General features: G+C 39.6%; 1 protein-coding gene across 1 annotated transcript in view; it reads right to left on the bottom strand.

The window, feature by feature from the left end:
* The window catches only part of ARHGEF38 (Rho guanine nucleotide exchange factor 38), a 123018-nt gene extending 103272 nt beyond the window's left edge, over positions 1 to 19746 (bottom strand). Inside the window, exon 1 of the mRNA XM_026017600.2 lies at positions 19279 to 19746. Coding sequence (XP_025873385.2) covers positions 19279 to 19474 — 196 coding nt within the window. The 5' untranslated portion in view covers positions 19475 to 19746. The remainder of the gene's footprint in view (positions 1 to 19278) is intronic.
* Between the last annotated feature and the right edge of the window lie 1456 nt (positions 19747 to 21202).

Genomic DNA, 21202 nt, shown 5'->3' on the forward strand with positions numbered 1-21202 from the left:
CTCTGCCCTCTGGCCTGACCTCTTATGTCATGATCAGGGTGTGCTGTGTTATGTGTGGTGGAATTGTGCTGGACAGGCAGACATATGGTTCAGTACTGGCTCTGCCGTCCACTAGCTGAGTGACCTTGGCCAAGTCATTTGGCCTCACAAAACTGCTTCATCTGCAGAGAGGGAATAGCGACTATAGTGATGGTAATGGTAATAAGGGCTAACATTTTTTGAGTACTCACTTTGTGCTAAATACGGAGCTTGGCTTGTATTAGCTCTTAAATCTTCACAGAAACACTATAAGGTAGATGTTTAAATTCCCTTCCTTTCATTTACACAGAAGGAAACTGAAACACACAGAGGTTAAGGCCCAAGGTCATACCACAGTGAGTGGATTCAAACCTGAGCCAGTCTGGCTCCTAAACCTGCATTTTAACCACTACTCACTGCTGGGAGGTTATGAGAATTGAGATAAAGTGTACAAATTGCTTAACTCAGTGTCTGACACACAGAAAACCTCTCAAAAAATGCCAGTCATTATTTTTATGACCATGATTTACTTGCCATTTTTCTATATCTGGTTCTGAATGGCTGCACCTGCTTTTCCTCTTTTTTTCCCCCCTCTTGGAAATGTTCCACGGGTAGGAAGAGAGATTGAGCATCTTTCAGGAAATTACCTTCCTTCATTCTGGACCTGCGCTGGGAAAAAACACAATACGGCGAGGACTTCGACACAGTCATTTCAGGACCAGGCCAAACGTGCACTCTTATTACTTAGGCTGAATTCAAATGAGGTGGGGATATAGCCCTTGCCTACTGTTCGGCATAATACAAACCCTCGAATTTTAAAAATCTGATTTTTTCCCATTTACCCAGAAGCGAAATCATCAATGCAAATGAGTTTCTGAGAAATTCAATGAAAATGTTGTGCTTCTCAGGAGAGTTGAAAGAGCAAGCAGATGACTAAAATAGGATAGACATCCTGCTAAAGTACATAAGTTATGACTTTTAAAATCCTAGGTCCTTATTTACTTGGATTAAAGCTCCTAGTTGATATTATTTATCAATGACTAGCAATAAATACTCATGGATTTTGATTTCTGTAATCTCACTTATCTCTTAATAAAGAAGAGTTAGAACTAATATTTTCACACATCAATTTTAAGGTTGTTGCCCAAAGCCTTCACACCAGCCCTCACCCGCCCCCACATCCCTAAGACCAGACCAAGCAGGCACATATACACCACTCAACACTTATTCACTGAACAACCTGAAAAGTCCCTTGACTGTGAAGAATACAAGGTTAATATAACACAAGAACCTGACCCTGAATTAATTCATAATTTCATCACAACCATAAGTGTGGTCACAATTAAATACAAATAAAAATTATCAGAATTTGAAGGTGTTAGCAATTTGATAAGCTCTATGGTTTTCAGAGTTGAATCTTATATATATTTTTAAGGATTTTATTTATTTATTCATGAGAGACACAGAGAGATAGAGAAGCAGAGACACAGGCAGAGGGAGAAGCAGGCTCCGTGCAGGGAGCCCGATGTGGGACTTGATCCTGGGACTCCAGGATCATGCCCTGAGCCGAAGTCAGATGCTCAACTGCTGAACCACCCAAGCATCCCTTAAACCTTGTATTTAATTTAACATCAGTTTTTAAAATTACATAATTACATTTGCTTTATGTTGAGTGCAATGGTAAATAAAATAATAGTCTTTTCTGTTAAGAAATGTAACTATACAAGTAAAGGTAGATTATTAAAGTCACAGGCTAAATCAATACTTCCCATTCCCCTCCTAAAACATACCAAATGATGACCAAGGGCTTATTCACTTAATGATTAAGATGTGTGTTTTCCAAGAATTGGTCGTGTGCAATAGCAAACCTGATTTAGTTGTACTTCTTATTGTAATTACATTAATTTAATTAAACTGAAATTGATGAAATATGAGAGTAAGGGTATGTGTGTTTTCATGAAAACTGCTTTAATGCTTTGAAATTATTTGATAAAGTCAGGTTACCAAAATATTGTTGCCATATTAGGAGTTGAATGTGACAACTGTGAAAGATTTTAGAGAAAAATTACTCTAGAAAGGGTGTGCAAACAAATCCCTTTGTAATTTTAAAGTTCAATATTTTAAAACTTGTGTACAAATACAATCACAACAAACTGTGACCTGCACAACCTGTATAGAGTTCAGGCCTGCTGGAGAAGTGACACAGAAATGAAATTGGAAAATTTTAGACTACGAAGAAGGGAAAGTGCCCTGAGCAAAGGGAGTAGTGTGTCCAAAGGCTCAGCAGCAAACGAAGATTTGAAAAATGCTTCAGGACAAACACCAGAGAATGTGGTAAGGGGATGTGTCTAGAAAAATGATCAGGAGACAGATCTCGAAGGCCTAATTAAGGAATCTGGAATTTCTAAGAACTCCTAATTCTTAAGATCAGATTTTCTTTGCAAGATCACTTTGGCCTCAGTAGAAACAGATTTCAGAAAGAAAGTAGGGAGCAAGCCTGAAGGCAGGGAGACCGTGAAGTGGCCATGAACCCAGTCTTGTAATGGGGGGAGAGATGGAGGCAGTTACAGTTAGGCAGGCTGGTTACCAAGAGGATAGAGAGAATTGAAGAGATCAAGGGAAATTTCAGAGGCAAACCAGGTGACCAATCAGTGTATGAGGTAAAGGAGAAGAAAAGTCAAAGCTGACTTATAGATTTCTGCCTTTTAACAGGGTAATGGTGCCATTTAAAGAAATAGGGAACAATGGGGAAAAAGCAGATAAGGGAGACAAGGTGATAAAGTCTATCCAGTTCCATCTCATTATAGAGAAAAGGGAACTAATTTCTAAAGAAGAAAGTCTTTTACCTTAAGTACCAGAGTTATAAATTGAGGTCAGACTTTGACCATCACCCCCTCCCAACCCCCACCTGGCCAGGCCCCTCTCTCCCCATAAGTGTAAACACCACCCATAATTCTATCCAGGGTTTTATTCCAGACAGATCATTACCAACCCCATAGATATGATTATGGATGTTCTTTCATCCCTCTCTGTACCATATTTCATGTCTGCCCCCATAAACCCAAAAAACCTTGGCTTAGCATTGCATTGAACCCTACTGACTTAAGTTTCACACAGTAAAATCTTTTATCAGTTTCAATGGAAATTTGACCCACAGGAAGATGAATGGAGCAGGCCTTCTGTGAAATAGGTTGAAAATAATTGCATGTCAGACAGGTTTTGGAGAGGAGCCAGTGAAGTATTAAGTGAAAACGTGAAAGAGCAGACCCTCCACTGCTCAGAATTTGAAAGCTCAAACATTGGGGCAGGGAAATATTTTATTCTCATTTGAAGGGCACGTGATTTATTTCCTCTGACTGCTAATTGCTGCAGAAAGTAAAAGAGTGGGTTTCAAAAAGGAATGCAACAAAGCTTACCTGGCTTGAAAAAATACTTAAGTGGAATTGGTTTGAATTTTACAGGTCCCTACAGTAAGTAGCATAGTGCAGCCCAAATAATTAGGAACTAAATAAATGGGGACTTTCTGGAAATATCGTTATTCAAAGTCTTTAGCAGGAGAAGATTAGTCAAAGTGGACAAATTTTAAGCCCTAGATAGAAAGAGAACTTTACTTGTAAAGTTCTCACTGTATTATTCAATTTTTCTGTTGTAATTGTTCTATTGTTGAAAATGCAAGATTTTGGCTGGATGAGAAATACTGGTTTTATCCACTTGTTTGCTCATTCAACAAATATTTATTTCATTCAACAAATATTTATTGAGTGCTTACTGTGCCAGGCATTGTTCTAGATCAGTAATTCTCAACTGGCAATTTGCTCCCCCGACCCCTCACCCCCAGAGATATTTGGCAATATCTGGAAGGAATCATTTTTGGCTGTCAGGGCTGGGGGTAGTAGGAATGTAACTGGAATTTACTGGGTAGAAGTAAGGGATGCTGCTAAAATCCTACAATGTACTGGACAGTGCCTTTCCTTTTTTTTTTTTAATTTTTTAAATTTTTATTTATTTATGATAGTCACACAGAGAGAGAGAGAGAGGCAGAGACACAGGCAGAGGGAGAAGCAGGCTCCATGCACCGGGAGCCCGATGTGGGATTCGATCCCGGGTCTCCAGGATCGCGCCCTGGGCCAAAGGCAGGCGCTAAACCACTGTGCCACCCAGGGATCCCGGACAGTGCCTTTCCAACAAAGAATTATCTAGTCCAAAATATCAGTAGTGCCAATGTTGAGAAGTTCCATTCTAGATGCTGGCAATACAGCAGTGAAAAAAGAGAATAACCTCAGCTCTTATGAAACTTCTATTTTAGTGATGAAAGAAAAACAGTAAACTGATTAATAAAGAAATATGTATCATGCCAGAGTGTAATAAGGCACTATGAAAAAAAAACAAAACAGGTGGTGGACTGTGGTTACTATTGTATAAAGAGAAGTCACAGAAGGTCTCATTACTAAGGTCATTTTTGAGAAGAATTCTGAAGGGAAGAAAGTTATGGTACAAGAGATAAGAAGCATCACTGTCTTCTTTAAAAAAAAATCAATTTGCTAATTGTGCATGAATTTAGGGTAAAGAAAAATTTAAGGCAATCTGTGGACAAATTATCAGAGTGTGATTACTTTCTTCCCCTCTTTTTATCACCAAAAACTTTATGCTGACCTAGATATAGGAGTTACACCATTCTCCATTTTTTATATATCTTAGACAAATGAGAAGCAGGTCTGAAAGAGACTCTTTTAATTCAACTTAATTATTACAGATTGGTTCCAAATATCATACACAAAAGAGTGAGCCATGTACAAGTATAGATGTATCTAGTATACATAAATGTGTAGTATATGTGTACATAGTGTATACTGTGAGTATATGAACAGGCTTTTATTACACATGATGTAATCTGAGAACAGGAAAAGTCAGCAAGGTTGACACAAGCGTTAACATGAAGAAGAATATTTTGAAATAAGATCAAATTGTGGCTTGAGTGTTTTGCTTGGTATAATTGTTTTTGCACTGTGAATTTGTACATACTTATAACACATACAAAAAATGATACAAGGCTTGAGTTTTCCTGATAGGTTTATCCCAATCCAAAATCTTATTTGATTAATGATTCACTGAAAAAAATTTAATTACACTTAAATGTTGATTATACTCTACATGTGAAAAATCAAATACATAAGAAAATTTATTTGTAACTACAATATAATGAAGCTTTGATTTTGTCAGGAAGTATTGATTTCATCTTCCAAGAATTCCTTCATTAAAAGAAATCTAATTTCCCATCTTAATTTAAAATTTCGCTCTATGCAGAAATGCTCAGAGTAATGAAGTAAAAGCACCCTGTGAGATTATAACTGTAGTATTTTTAAATGTTTGATTGAGTTTTGAATATTTTAAAAACTGGAGCACCATTATAACATAAGGACAATTCTAGATATCTCATTGGTGTGACATTCACAAGCAAGTCAAACTCTGGTCAGTAGTCTAAACTATTTTTAAGTGCATTATTTCTATTTTTAGATGTGTAGACTGGTTAACAAAGAAAAGGGGAGAATCACTTCTTAGAACCTTTCATTTGTCCAGATCAAGAGTAACTTAATTTTTTTTATCCATATCTGGTTGTAAGCATGTGAGATTGCATTTCAAGGAATAACGTGTAGATCCTCCATCATGAAGTAGATGTGATTTTCGTATGCCCTTGCTAATGAGGGCAGAACTGTAAAGGTGATCTAAGAAAAAAAAAACAGCAATATAGAGAAGAGGGTTATGAGATAAGATAAAAATTGATTAATTTTTGTCTTAAATATCATCTAGGTTAAATCCGCACCCAAGAGCTGTGACTCTGAAGTGAGTAAGGTGATCAAGACCTGGCTTCAAAGGAACCCATCACAGGGAAGGGCCTCCTTTACCCATTCAGGATGTTCATTGCACAACTGCTATGGCACCTACTTATTGTTTAGCATTTATTCGTTTACTCACTCATTTATTAAACAAATATGATCATTGAGTACTGGCCACCTTTTCCTCAGTCTTGAAGATATAAGTGTTCCTGTCCTTGGGAGTTTCAATCAAGTAAAAGACATCAGCATGTAAATAGTGAATATGAGAAATGTATAGAGGATGTGATATATTTTGTGTGAAATGACTCAGAAGAATTGACTTGAAAAGATGAGTAGGGGGGTTGTAAAGCAAACAGGGTGAGGGAGAGCACTCCAGGCTGAAGAAATAGCATGTAGCAAGGTATACCAGTCCAAAGAAAAACTGCCCACAGAGATGAGCATGGAAAGATGGAGTCAAGTTGTAACTTAGACCTTATATCCATTGTGACAACAAGAGATCTCCAACCTTTATTATTTTTTATTATTATACATAATAGAAAATTTACCCTGGTTAACTATGTTTAAGTGTACGGCTCAGCTGCATTAAGTACATGCACATGTACATGACCACCATCCGCCTCCATATTTTTTTTCATCTTCCCAAACTGAAACTCTGTACTCATTGACCATTAACCCCCACTCCCCTTTTCCCCAGTCTCTAACCACTACTACTCGACTTTCTACCTCTATGAATTTGACTACTCTAGGTACCTAAAGTAAGTGGAATCATACAATATTTTTTCTTTTGTGTCTGGCTTAATTCACTTAGTATCATGTCTTCAAGCTTCATTCTTGTAATATGGTCATAATTTCATCCCCAATTATTTTAAAGATTTGATTTATTTGAGAGAGAAAGAGCTAGAGAGAGAGAGACAGAGACAGAGAGAGAGAGCACAAGCAGGGTGAGGGGCAGAAGAAGAGGGAGAAGCAGGGTCCGCACTGAGCATGGAGCCGGATGTGGGGCTCAATACCAGGACCCTGAGATTATGACCTGAGCCAGCGGCAGCCGCTTAACTGACTGGGCCACCCAGGCACCCCTCATCCTCAATTTTTTTTGATCATATGTCAAACTGTTTTGAGCACGAATCTCTAGTATATGGATAGTATTAATGTATCATGTACATTATAATGAAAAATCAAAAATAAATATTTTCAAAGGACAAAACTGAAAAATAAACTTATATTTTTCTTTCATAATGGGTTGTCTTGAAAAACTCCTGGGATATCTTTATCTCTTTGGATACCATTGCTATAGAACATGGAAAAGCACTGAGGACTATTAAGCCAGAGGAGCAATACGGTTTGACACTCTAACCCAGTTTTTCATCAAACATCCTCATCCTGCTATGTGCTCTGTTGTTAGTGATGAGTAGTAGTTTTCAAGATTAAATAATTCAAATAATCGGATTTGTATTCTTAGAGTGGAACATTCTAGTGAATCTATCAAGTATATCCCTCATCATTGCAGTTGTGCCTATTTCTAACTTCCACATATAACATTTTGTTGAAAAGCGTAAAATAATACAGCCACTGAAATAGACTTGGGTTTTTTTTTTTTTTAAAGATTTTATTTATTTATTCATGAGAGAGACACAGAAAGAAAGAGAGGCAGAGACACAGGCAGAAGGAGAAGCAGGCTCCATGCAGGGAGCCCGATGGGACTCGATCCTGGGACCGCAGGATCACGCCCTGGGCAGAAGGCAGGTGCCAAACCACTGAGCTACCCAGGGATCCCCCTGAGATAGACTTGTTGATCATTGTTTACTTCAAGATTGTAGATGGATGTGGGGGCAGAAACCAAGAGTCTCCTGATATTTTTGAGTATTGTTCAAAATTTAATCAAAATCAGTAAATTCCTTAAAAGTAAATCACAAAACAGGTACCGGTGCTAAAAGCTAAGGGTAGAATAATGGAGACTACATGGTGGTCAAAAAGCATGTATGTTGGAGGCAAGTCAACCTTGGTAAAATTTCATCTTCATCATTTACTAGCTCTGTGACTGTGGGCCTGATGGCTATGTCCCCCTTAACCTTAGTGTTATCATCTATAAATACATGACAATACCTTTTTTGTTTTGTTTTGTGATTTTTTCGGGTTTTGTCTTGTTGTGTTTTGGACCCTGTCAGGATCTCATATTGTTAGAACATTATCAGGGGGGAAAAAATAACATTATCAGGGCAATACTTTCTTTGCCAAGTTGTTTAGAGGGTAATATAACATAATGTACCTATGTGCCTAGTACACATGCTCAGGTGGTGTTAGTACCATCTTTTTCATTTCTTAATGAACCCTCTAACAGGGAAACCAGTTTTAATGCCTTGTCCCATGTAGTAGAACACATTTAATCTCTGTCTGGAATGCCTACCATCCCTGTGCCCCTAAACAATCCAAACTAGATTTCAAGATTCAGATTTCAATGTTTCTACTTTCACCATTTTAGAGGTGTAATAAAGTTCTTTCTCATCACAATTCTTACATTGATTTATTGTGTTTCTAATATCATAATAACCACTTAATATGATATGGATATTGTGATGAGCTGATTAGTTCCCCTTTAGGAGTAAAAAGTTTATTGCCCTAGCTGCAGGGAGCGCCCCCAGCAGACAACCCCTCTTCAGGGATTGTCTCAGATAAGAATATCTCCCAGGTCCTACCTCCTTCCCAAGGTGGCCCCAGCAGGTAACTTGAAGGGTGATATAAAGGCTCAGGTCCTCCATACCACTGGTGACAACTCCGAAGGATCATGTTATCTTTAGGACTTGCCTTTAAAGTTGGCTAAGGCTTCCACTGAGACTAGATAAGAGTATTAACTGCTTCTCTCTCAGCTCTTTGTCTTTCCCTACTCTTCCCCAGGTGGTTGGTCACAAGAACATAAGAAGCTCCTACACCCTAATCTCCATCTCGGAACCTGCAACCCAGAAACTCGACCTGCGGCCACACCTCAGGCACTTCGCACATTTCTACAATTATTGGCTCACTGCCTGTCACTAAATGGATGGGGCTTGCTTCTGATGTATTTCTATATTCTCAGGATCTAGTCAATATCAGGCACATACGAATACCAAGCAAATGTTCGTTGAATAAATTAATTAAAACTGAGATCTCATTTCTTTGGCCAAGAAATTATTTCCTTTCTTTTTTAATTAGATTTATTTATTTACAGTCTCTCTCACTTTACAGTAAAGGAATTTAGAGCAGCTAACCTAAAAGCTGACAACAATTAAATAATGGAGAAATAGGAATAACAATATTGTAAAGACGAATATATCAATGATAATGATCAACATAGTTGTAATTAGTCACTCAATATTTTTCAGTCATTGAGCTGAGCATCATATACCAGGCACTGCTTAAGTGTTAAAATAAGACTAAATCTCTATCTCCAAGGAGAATTACATTTAAACAGAAAAGAGATGGGGCATCTCAGTGGCTCAGTGGTTGATCGTTTGCCTTCAGGTCAGGTCGTGGTCCCAGGGTCCTAGAATGGAGTCCCCAGGGGGAGCCTGCTTCTACCTCTGCCTATGTCTCTGCCTCTCTCTCTCTCTCTCTCTCTGTGTGTGTCTCTCATGAATAAATAAATAAAATCTTTTAAAAAAGAAAGAAAAGTGAAAATGAAACAGCATAATTTTAGAGCATAGTAGGGTGGTACAAAGGCCCCAGAAATGCCTGCACACCTGAAAATATGCCATTTTGGCATATTGATTATTTTGAGAACTGAAGGGATCTGAGAAATACCAGATGCAGGAAGAGCTCTCCTTCCTCCCACTTTGTACCTAAGAACAAAGTATACATTTCTTGTGAGCAAGATGCTCTCCCAGTATCAGGAAGAAAACCTTCTTATTACCAGAGATAGGGAGTTGACATCAAGGTGAGTCTGTACAAACCTCACTAAAAATAACCTTTATGGTCCATGAGTTCTCCCCCACATATTTCATGTTCTCTTTCCCACAATTTCACACCATTAGGCCAAGCCCTTTTTCCCTTTGTCTTCTCACATCTCCACAACTTATCACTCTTTGATAAAATGGTATCTAACCATGGGTCTAACTCTTTCTTGGGGATTTTCTTCTATGATGCCATCCATGCCATGTAAAAATGTTAACATCAAATAAAATCTATATCCTTTTTTTCCTGTCAATCTGTCTTTTGTCATGTCAACTCACAGGTTCCAGGCATAGAAGCTAAGAGGATAAAGGAAATGTCTTTCCTTCCCTACACCTCTTTAGGTAGGATGGTCAGAGAAGGACTCTTCCAGAAAGAGAGCAGAGGCCTCGATGATGAGAATCCACCCTTGTGGAGAGATTTTAGGGAAGAAACTTTTAGGCAAACAAAATAGCCACTCTAAAGCCCAAGCCTTCAGTACAAATTGGACTCCAAGCTCCAGGAAGATAAATACAGTAAATTGCTTGTTTTTATCTGGGAGGGAGACATGTTCTAATTCTTAAGAGGAGGCAGAGTTTTTCCTTGAATAAAACTGGATGACACGGAGAGAAGTAAACAATGTCTTCATCAACTATTTCACAACAAAGACAGAAGCAGAAATCTGTGACAGCTTTTTGTAGTGACATTGAAGGCCTAACATTAAGAAGCATTCAGGAAAGACAATTCTGTGAGGGGCTGTGGTGACTCAGAGTTCTCAGATCAGTAGCTTGATGACATGACCTTTAAGTTTTCTCCCTTGAGTCAGAACTGGATGTCAGACAGTCAAGATTACATTCTCTATCAAGGGCCTCAGCTCAGGTATCCTAGAGTGTTCCTTTATTCTCTGATTCATTAATCAAGACAGAAATTGTTCAGAGCAACCTAGGACAAAGGCTTTTTAATCATAACACTATTTTCCTGCTGCATTTAAGATTCCCAATTTAGACTGACTTCATAGAATTCTATGGAAATATCACCTACCACATAATGAGCTGCTTGTTCCCAGTATATAATTCCATTTTTTTTCATTTGCACATGCATACCCCACCACCATTACTCTCACCCATCCCATCCCCATGGCTGTAGAATAAGGTTCTCAGGGTTTGGGTTGTATATTAGTTTTTGAGACGCAAATAAAAAAATGATGGCAAGAACAAAATTTTAAAAATACTGTCAAGGGATTCCTGGGTGGCTCAGTGGTTGAGCGCCTGCCTTCAGCCCAGGGTGTGATCCTGGAGTCCTGGGATCGAGTCCCATATCGGGCTCCCTGCATGGAGTCTGCTTCTCTCTCTGCCTATGTCTCTGCCTCTCTGTGTGTGTGTCTCTCATGAATAAATAAATAAAATCTTAAAAACAAATAAAAAAATAAAAAATAGTGTCAAGATAATCAAGAAAGTGGGAAATGGAGATCATCAAGCTATTACTATAGACCAGGCTTGCTTAACCTAACTTTGTAATTTTGTTTCCTTACAATTAAACAAACAGAATATTTATTGAACAGCAACACTCCTGCAGGGAAGTGACAGGCTTTATCATCATAGCAGAGGAATGTCACTACATTAGAAAACATATACCCCAACTCTCAAATTGCTTTGACTTCTTGTTACTAATAAACCATCTAGATGAATACCTTCTAAGTGAATGACTTAGATGCATCTTATTTGCAAATATATAAAGCACCAGAGTTCCAATCCAAGCTCTACTACCTGAAGGAGTTTAGGAGGTGACACCCGAAAATACACTGCATTGGTATAGATTATTTGAGGCTGAAGGTACTTGATAAACAGTAAATGTGGAGAGAGGCTTTCTCTGAACTCCCTCTATCTGCTTAAAGATGGATCCTCCAAAGATTCATAAATCTCCTCCTCAAGAGTTTCATCAACTGGGGAACATTGACTCTTATCAGAGGAGAGAAAACTAGAAGTTGACACCACATGCAGACAAACTTTGTCACAAACTATTCTATTCTTCTCAGAACCCATTTATCTTTCCTAAAATGATTTACCCTCCCCTACATTTCCCTTTCCCGTCCTTATTATGGTGCTGTATAAGCTCTCAATCTCACCATTTTGGGAGTATGGGTCTTTTTTTTTTCCTGTGATGCTGCCCAGCAGATAATATTTAAAATGAAAACGCTTCTATACATTTTCTCCTATTAATCTGCCTGTTGCCACTTTATTTCATAGGCCCAACCAGTGAATCAGGGAGAGTAGAGGGAAGTCTTTCCTCCCCTACCCACCTATATTTTCAACTATGAAACCAGAACTGGAAAGGTGCTGAGATTAAATAATAGTGTGTGAAAGTCCCTGGGCCAGTGCCATTTTGAAGAGATCAGTCACTCAGTCTCTGCCTTTCCTTCCCTCTTGCTCTTCACACATAGTGTAGAATAAAGGCCATCTCCTAAACATAGCTTATAACCAAAAGCCACTCCTAAACAGCCTTCCTTGAATGTCCAAATGGAGGCTCACACATCATGTCTACATATTTAACAGTTGTAAGTCAAGCTGACAAACTGTTAAATAAAATGTATCTCTCTATTTTGATAAATATACCTTCCTAATAATCTGGAAGGCCAAGTTCAAATTTAGATTTTTTTTCAGCAGGAGGCCCTGGGCCACATTCACTCTTCCCAAGTTCCGAGGTGAATCTTTACTCTTCCCTCTCTCTGCTCTCTCCCTCCCACCAGGGGCCTGGTAGGCTTAGTGTGAATATCTCAGTTTGATCAACCTCTAGACACACCTCCATAATTAATGGCCTTTCAGACCCAAGGGGATGCACATCAGCAACCACAGTCTGCCCCAAGGAGGGTGCTATGGAAGAGGCCCCAGCAGGTCTCAGAATCAGTATTGGCACCTGTTGAAACAGGAAGTTCCATCATCCAGGGACTCTGAACTTGGTCTAGAAATAAGGTAAAGGTCTCACGGCATCAGTAACTCTGGCCCCATGGATTCCTCATCTTCCTGGTGGAAAGGGGGCCACAGAAGGGCACTTTCAGGCACAACCTGAAGCCAAGTCTTGCCTGGTTCTAAGGGTTGATATTTGCTTACAAGTTCAGGAGTTCCTGCAATAGTTTCACCCTTACCAAGAAATCAATATCCACAGAAGTACTGAAGTTAGCATGAGTATGTCAAGAAAGGCAATACTATAAAAAGTCTTTTCCTTTCCTGTATTTGCAGAAACAAAGAGGAATGTAGCTTAAATCCTTTTTTCTGAGACATCTTTTCCCAACTATACCATTATTTTAAGGTATATTTCTATTCATGCTTTGTACATCTGAGTTCCCTCTTTTTCTCTCTTTCTCTCTCCCCTTCCTCCTCTCCCCTCCCCCAAAATACCTTTATCCCTCACTTCTTCCCTCCCCCTCATACCTCTCCCACTCCCTCCTCCTCTCTCCTTCCTTCCTTTCTTCCATTCTTCCCTCCCTCCCTCTTGACTTCTCATTTCTAGTTTCCATAAATCCATAATTTTTGTGGATCAAAAAACACACTTAGAAGCTGGATTTGCTGCCTTTAAGAAAAGTTATATCTCAAGTCCCAGAAGTAGAGCACAGGAATAAATTTTCTTATCACAATTTGATTGTAGTGGAATAGCTCCAACTCCTTGATTCCTGGGATTCACCCTTTATTTAATTCAAATAACTCTCCCCCAAAACTGTAAAATATCTTTACTAAAAAAGAGGGAAGTAAAATATCATGCTCCTTTTTGGCTTCTTTGAGTGTGATGAGGCAGAAATGATGTAGATTTACAATGGCCTGAAAATTTTGGACTTTTATAGAGATTTATCCTTCAAACCATGAAAAACACCCTATTTATATTGGTGTTACCCCCCTGATCCAAGTATTTCCTGCTTCACTAAAGGGTGTATGGAGGCCCATAAAAAAAGGATTTCCTCCATACTCAGAGAACAGGAGGCACACAAAGGGCTGTAGCACTGGGATAGAAACGTGCATAGACAGCCGCACAATTAGTTTTATTCCATCCTTCACCAGGCCCAGAACAGAAACCACCAAATCTCCCAATGGTAACTGCTCCTCCTGTTCACTTACAGGTTGGTCTGTATTCTTAAAAATCATAACAAATTAAATGTTCCCATAATCTTACCATATCTAGCTTATTATTTGAGACATTTGTCCTTGTACTTGCAATATGTGTTATTCTGTAACACGTTCATGTGGTAGGTTGGTTCCTTATCATCACCATAGTAAGAACACTTGAAACTTTTATAAAAACAATGAAGCAATCCTTCCTTTGTTATTTTAAAGATTTTATTTATTTATTCATGAGAGACACAGAGACACAGGCAGAGGGAGAAGCACTCTTCAAGGGGAGCCTGATGTGGGACTCGATCCCAGGACTCTGGGATCACGCCCTGAGCCAAAGGCAGACGCTCAATGGCTGAACTACCCAGGTGTCCCAAAGCAATCCTTTCTTAATGAGAATGATATGACAGTCTTTGTAAAAAAAGAAAAAAGGAAAGACAAGAAAATACTACAGACCTATTATGAATTGGGGATGTGGATTTGACTTGTGTTATCAGCAACAGTAATGGCATAAAATGTCACTCTTTCACCTGATACTTGACAAGCAAGAATATGCATTAGCCAAAAAATTAACCAGAGGCTTAGTGTGGCCATATGGAATAAAAGCAACTGACCCACTGTCTTAGTTTGGGCTGTTATAACAAATCTACAATAGATTGGGTAGCTTAAAAAACAAACATTTTATTTCTCATACTTCTGGAGGCTGGGAAGTCCACGTTCAAGGCCAATCCAGTGTCTGGTAAGGGCCCCCCTTCCTACCTGGTAGATGGCTGTTTTCTCAAATCCTTACATGGCAGAGAGCAGAGAGAGAGAGGGAGCAAGTGCTCTCATATTGTCCTTATAAGGTACTAATCCCATTCAGCAGGTTTTTACCCTCATGACCTGATTATCTTTCCCAACCCCACCTCCAAATAATACTACATTGAGGATTAGGCTTCAATACGTGAATTAGGAGGGGTTATAAATAGTCATTCCAGATCACCCACACTGAGAGGAAACCTATAATGTCAGTTATATCAGTCATGTAGGGTTTTCAGAAAATGCTGCTGAATGTTAAACAATGACCTTTGTACAATAAGTTTCAATCATTACAGAAATGTCTCAAGTACATACACAACTGTATCTACATACTCTAGATAGATAGGTAATTTGTATATACACAGGCACACTTGTACAAACATAACTTTAAATTAGGCATATTTCAAATGTAGAGCTCACACATATAATCATGCACAAAATCATTCCTTAAAGAAAGAGTCTGAATAAATTAGCCAGTACGTTTCCCCTGCCTTGATCATTCTCTGTGACTCCTGGTAAAATGGCAATGAGTAGCTGAGCTAGATGGGAAGTTAAGGTGATGCAAGCTCTTGTGATGAATGGAAGAAGAGGAATGAGTCAAAGGAGGGTCTGCTGTGCTCTAAAAGGTAGAGTCAGGAATGAAATAGGCTCCCACTGGGAATTATTTATTATCTAGGCAATTCTGTACATTTTCATCCCTAATATGTTTATTTCTTTTTACTGGAGAGTTGTCTTTATTAATAGAGACATGTATCCTCACATTTGAAGATACAAGGGCTATTAATTCAGGCTCCAATGCCTTTCCTCACACTGATTCCCTACCTGGACCAGTTCATTCAAGTCATTCATTCTGTTTGAAAGATACTGAGTGCTTATGGTGTGCTGGGCATGATTCTAAGTGCACAGATGGAACAGTTACCAAGACAGATAAGGTCTCTTTCATGGAGTGGGGGATGAAAGATGGGAGAGGAAATGGAAGTCAATAATAGGCAATAAACAAGAAAACAAACCACAAAATTTCAGACAGAGGTAAGTACGATGAAGAAGTTAAAACACACTTCTCTCCCCCTTCTGCTTTTTCTCCCCCCGCCCACCTTATCAACCCTTAGCGACAGTGTTTTCCACCAAGCTCCCCTGCCCAATTCTGAACAGACCATTTCCTCCTTTTATGGACCCGCTGATCCCACCTGTATTCCGTCATGCCACTTTATTGCATTTGTTTACCTGTCTTATCTTTCCCAATGAGACTTTAAGCCCCTTTGGAGTAAAGGTCAGACATTTTTTTTTTCTTAATGATTTTGTAGTTGTAATCCCTGGCACATATTCTGGTTTTGCTCACCACATAGCATATCCAATAAATGCCAATTAACTGAACAAATCTGTTGAAGGAATAAAAGAGCCGTTAAGAATAGGCTAGCAAAGAATTATTGTACAACTTGAGGCTTAATGACTAATAAGTCTGTGATTACAGCCTTCTACAAAGATTTTATGATACTCCCATTAGAACCATGTTTTTTTTAAGGTTTATTTATTTATTTGAGAGAGAGAAAGAGAGCATGCACGTGTGCACATGGGGGGACAGAGGGAGAGATATTTCTTTTTTAAATACTTTATTTATTTATTTGACACAGAGAGAAGGAGAGCACAAGCAGGAGGAACAGCCCAGAGAATGGGATAAGCTGGCTCCCTGCTGATAGCAGGGAGTCCAATGTGGGGCTCCATCCCAGGACCCTGGGATCATGACCTGAGCTGAACGCAGATTCTTAACCTATTGAGCCACCCAGGCACCCCTAGGGAGATAATTTTTCCAGCAGACTCCATGCTGAGCGAGGAGCCAATGTGGGGCTCAATCTCACGACCCTTGTTACCATGACCTGAACTAAAACCAAGAGTTGGACCCTTACAGACTGAGCCAGCCAGGTGCCCCTAGAACTATGTTCTATTGTTTAATCTAGTAGCTCTCAAACAGTATGCGATTTTTAAAGAAATTACAATTCAGGATTCACACGAAAGTGATGTCAGCCAGAAAGTGAATGAACAAGTAGACTGTGTGGTATGAGTTAAGAGGTGAGCCCAGGGGCACCACAAAAAAAGGTCTAAGATTTCCCAGAACCCAGAGAACTTGGTCAAGGAGAGAGAGCAGTGAACCGTATTACTCCAATAGCAACACAGCCCTGAAAGACTGGCTAAATAATCTAAGGCTTCCTTCCAGCTTTGAAAAGCATGTTGTGATCTCACAATGGCTTTGGGCCATCCATCGGAGAGCTCTAACCAGCTCAGATCCATATTCAGTGCCTCCCAGGGAACTACCAATTCCAAGGTAGGCAGAGGAAAAACTCTTGGCATTGCAATAATAAAAAAATTTCTTAAAGTGATTTGTATTCATCTGTATGATAATGGGCATAATGCAGACCAGAGTACAAACCCAACAAAACTGATTGCTTTAAATGGTAATATGAAAATGTTTTTTATTGTTGCCAAAGCAGTTACAGGAGAATCATGCTAAAAGTTCTCTGAGGCATTACATATCAGACTTGGATTTTATTAAGAGTTACATCTGAAAAATGTTATTTATCAGGGGGCCAACCTGGTACATGATGATGTACATCATCATGATGATGCACCTGGTACATGCCAACCTGGTACATGATGATGTGTCTCCTAGATAGACAATTCTAGGAACCTGGTTAACTCCTGAGTCTTTTCTTCTAGCTTCAAAGATAGGATCCTACAAAGCAGAGGGAAACCACAAATCCGATGGAGTACATAAGCAGCCTGAGGTCTTCTGTCAAGTAACCAACAAACATCTGCCTTCTTTTGTGGTCACAGATGAATTTTTTTTAATTAAGCTTAGAAAGTGAGTAGCAAAATTTTCCACTTATTTTGTTAATGAAAAATCTGAACCAAAAAGATGCTGAAGTAGCAAATCTCAGACAGAATAAACATGTTATTAGAGATAAAGCCAGGGTTTCTTTTTACTGAATTTGTTTAGGTGGTCTCTTCATCAAAAGACAGAAGAAGAATTAAAATAGATTAGTAAATTTGATTAATAGGGGGAAAGTCTTATTTTATCAGCATTGTTCCCATTATTCCTAAAATAAAAAATATTTATTGAGCACATATCCTGTGTCAGGCAATATGCGAGATATTTCATATAATTACCTAATTTTATTCCCCCAGAAATACTAAGTGGTATCATCGTCCCACTTTCACAAACAGGGAAACTGCGGCTGGGAAATTAGAAGTAGTTTATTCCAAAGCTTGTAGGTCATAAATTGAAGAGCCAGGATTGCAAGACAAATGTGTATAGCTTTAAACTTTGCATTCCTTCCAATGTATACACTGCCTTGAAAAAGGTTAATTTCAAAGATAGAACAATACCCCTTTCCCATTTTTTGAAAAGTCCTTTAAGGATACAACTTGACTGCTTTTTAATCTTGAACTACCAGGTTTTTTTTTTTTTTTAAGTATTAAATCATACTAGGAATCTTTAAAGATTTCATTTAAATGTGTTTAATTTACTTAATTTGTGTTACAAAGTCTGAGCATTTTCTTTCTTTCTTTCTTTCTTTCTTTCTTTCTTTCTTTCTTTCTTCTCTTTCTTCTCTTTCTTCCTTTCTCTTTTGGAAAAGAGACCTACTAAGTAAAAGTGTGTCCTGTTGGTCTTTCTGGCTTCATCATAATTTGTCAGTCCAGAATGACAGCTCACAATGGGATTATAAGAGCTCAAACACACAGTGTGCTCAAAGCAGGAGAGGCGGATTCTGGGGATCACATAACAGGTACTGCAGTGGATACTTAAAACATTGCACAATCAACATCAAAATGAAGTTTGCTTGAACAAGTGACCTTCAAGAGAAAGGGAGGAAAAAGAGAGGGTGGATGGGAAGGGATAGATATTTAGGGCCTTAAACTGGACATTTTATATAATAACTGTTATATGTCAAACTATCTTACAACCATCACAAAATAAACTGAAGTTATTTCCTCAAAAGTCATTCAATCTAAGCATGCTAAACAACTCTTACCATATTTGGATACAGCTCGATTCACTCTAAAGGAATGAACACCTCTGTGATTTTCAACAAATCCCATTATACCAACCCAATGACTAACATTCTTCGTTTTTCACAGGCATGATTGCAGTTCCATGCCCCTCTTTAGGATAACCACAATCACAGTTCACTACAATTACTTAGATAGATCTTACGGTGCGACATCCCACACCTATCTATTGAGAGAAACCATCTCTTGTTTCTAAATCATTTGCTTTCTGGCGCTTCCCACTTCTTAAACTGGCTGGAGGAGGGAGAAGGAAGGGAGGAAGATCGCAGAAGAGATATTACCCTTGCCAGGAAAAAAATACATATATTCAGAAAAAAATCAGAATTGGTTCGTTAAGTATTGAAGCACATGGTATTTTTTTCCTATAATTTATGAATGACATTTACTTTCATTCTGTTATTTATTTATTTTTTTAATTTTCTTATTTGCCTGGTTTCCCTGTTTACCGAGAAGGTCCTATTCCATTTCTCTGCTTTGCCTTAAGTGATTTCTTTGCAAGTGGAGGCGTAGGAGAACGGGGCTGCGAGCGCAGTGACCTAGGACAACCGCGCCGCGCCGGTTACCTTGCAGTTTCTGGCTGTATTCCGTCCTGTCCGACTGGCTCCTCCTCAAGGCACCAGAGTGCTCCCCAGGGGCTCCGCCGTCCACCACGGTGTCCGTCTTCCTTCTCTCCAGCATGTAGAGCCTGGGCCTCAGGAAAGTCAGATTCTTTCTCTTGGTGCCCATGCTCTCTTTCCCACTGGCTTCTCTGGGCTCCATCTGAGGCCAAGGCAAGCTCGTGAGGCTTGCAGGCAACGGCTGTTTGCCCAAGTGCCTCAGGGTCAGGGCTGAAGCCACTAGAGTGACCCGTCGAACTGCCCCCTTCCTACTAAACGGCTTCCCCGGCTTGCCCGGATCCGGGGTGACCTGGCTGTGACTGCCACCTGTGCCGAGCCCCAGAGCTCCACCCCGATGAGGTCATTCTTTTTTATACCTAGAATCCAACAGGGGAAGCTGCCACCTGTTACCTGAGAGACCAGCAGCACAGAGCTAGGCAAAGCAGAGAGTGCGCTGTCACCTGCTACGGGAGCAAACAAAAATCCCATTGTGTGCAGAGGGCCTGGGGGGTGGGGGAGAAAGCAAGAACAAGGTGGGGCAGGGCCGAAGGGAAGCCACAGGAGCGTGACCTGCAGCCTGTGGGTGTTCTGTGTGCCCCAGGGTGCAGGTGCACTGGGACACGGCCTTGCTCTCTGTGCCTGGGACGGACGTGGGCTTGCGTGGGACTTTCAGCCAGAGTCACTCATGTGTGACCGGCCCCCGGAGTCAGTGTGGGGCGATTAGGCTGTACATTGGCATCCCAACCAATGGGATACAGAAATAGGGTACGGAATCCTCTTTAAGGATGACCGTGTGCATTCAAAGGTCACCCTTCCGCCTTTCTGAGCACTCCTAGATTATTTACTAAAAAATGTATTTGGCAGACCCTGATCCACATTCTTGAGGCAACAAGAGATCGCATTTAAGAGGCCTGCCTGGCAGCAGGCCCAAGACGAGAAGGAAATGTCCACAGAATCCTGGAGTCTTTTGTTGTCTCCTGTCCACCCGGGACCCTTGCCTGAAATCAACCCTTTCACGGTCCCAGCCCTGTATTCTCTGTCCTGGCGTTTAGGAAAATAAGCACTGTGGCATCAGGGGGGGACTTCTGGAAGGTCTTTTCTCTTTTCGCAGAGGGAGTGCCAGGACGCAGCAGCTCACCTTGGGAAAAGAAGGGAAGAGAAAATGCTTGAAACTGAAAAGAGACGTGTAGAGAGTGGAAAGCACAGGGGCCGGGCCTGGGAGGGAGGAAGGCAAATACTGTGGGGCCTTTCATTAATTTGTTTGAAGTTGTTTTTCCTCCAAGTTACTGAGATCTCTCAAGGGGGAAATTCACAGAAGCTCTGGGAATGTGCTGAGTGTTTTGTCTGCCCTCGTTAAAGAAAAGAGAGACTCTAAAGAGGAAAGTAAATTTTCTTTTATTGTAAAGTTACTGCCAAAATTCAACTTTGTGCTGCCCATTCTGGATCGTGGCTAACTCTTGTTAGACGAGGTTTATAAATGAGGGAAAAAAGATGAAAACCCTTTTTCCGATTCAAGATGTGTGGGCTGAATATAATTTGCATAATTACCTTAAAAGATAAATGACAAATCTTCACCCACTGTAGAGACATCTATATATAGCTTGGCATACTGAATGGTTTTTATTTAATATAATTGATAGCCTTTTTTTTTTTAAACAAGCACTCCCAAGTGCATTTAATAAATACTTTAAAAGGCACACTATCAAGATGCAAAATGAGCTTTCTTGATTCCCATTAAAAAGTCTCACTTGTATTCTAATATTATATATATATATATGTATATGTATATATATACATATATATATAATATGTCTGCCCGTGTTCACCTGGTAAATAACAGAGATACACTATTCGGGTACAGTCCTGCAGCCTTGGCCCATTAAAACTGTAG

Source organism: Vulpes vulpes, chromosome 4 (assembly GCF_048418805.1).
Source record: "Vulpes vulpes isolate BD-2025 chromosome 4, VulVul3, whole genome shotgun sequence".
Lineage (NCBI taxonomy): Eukaryota > Metazoa > Chordata > Mammalia > Carnivora > Canidae > Vulpes > Vulpes vulpes.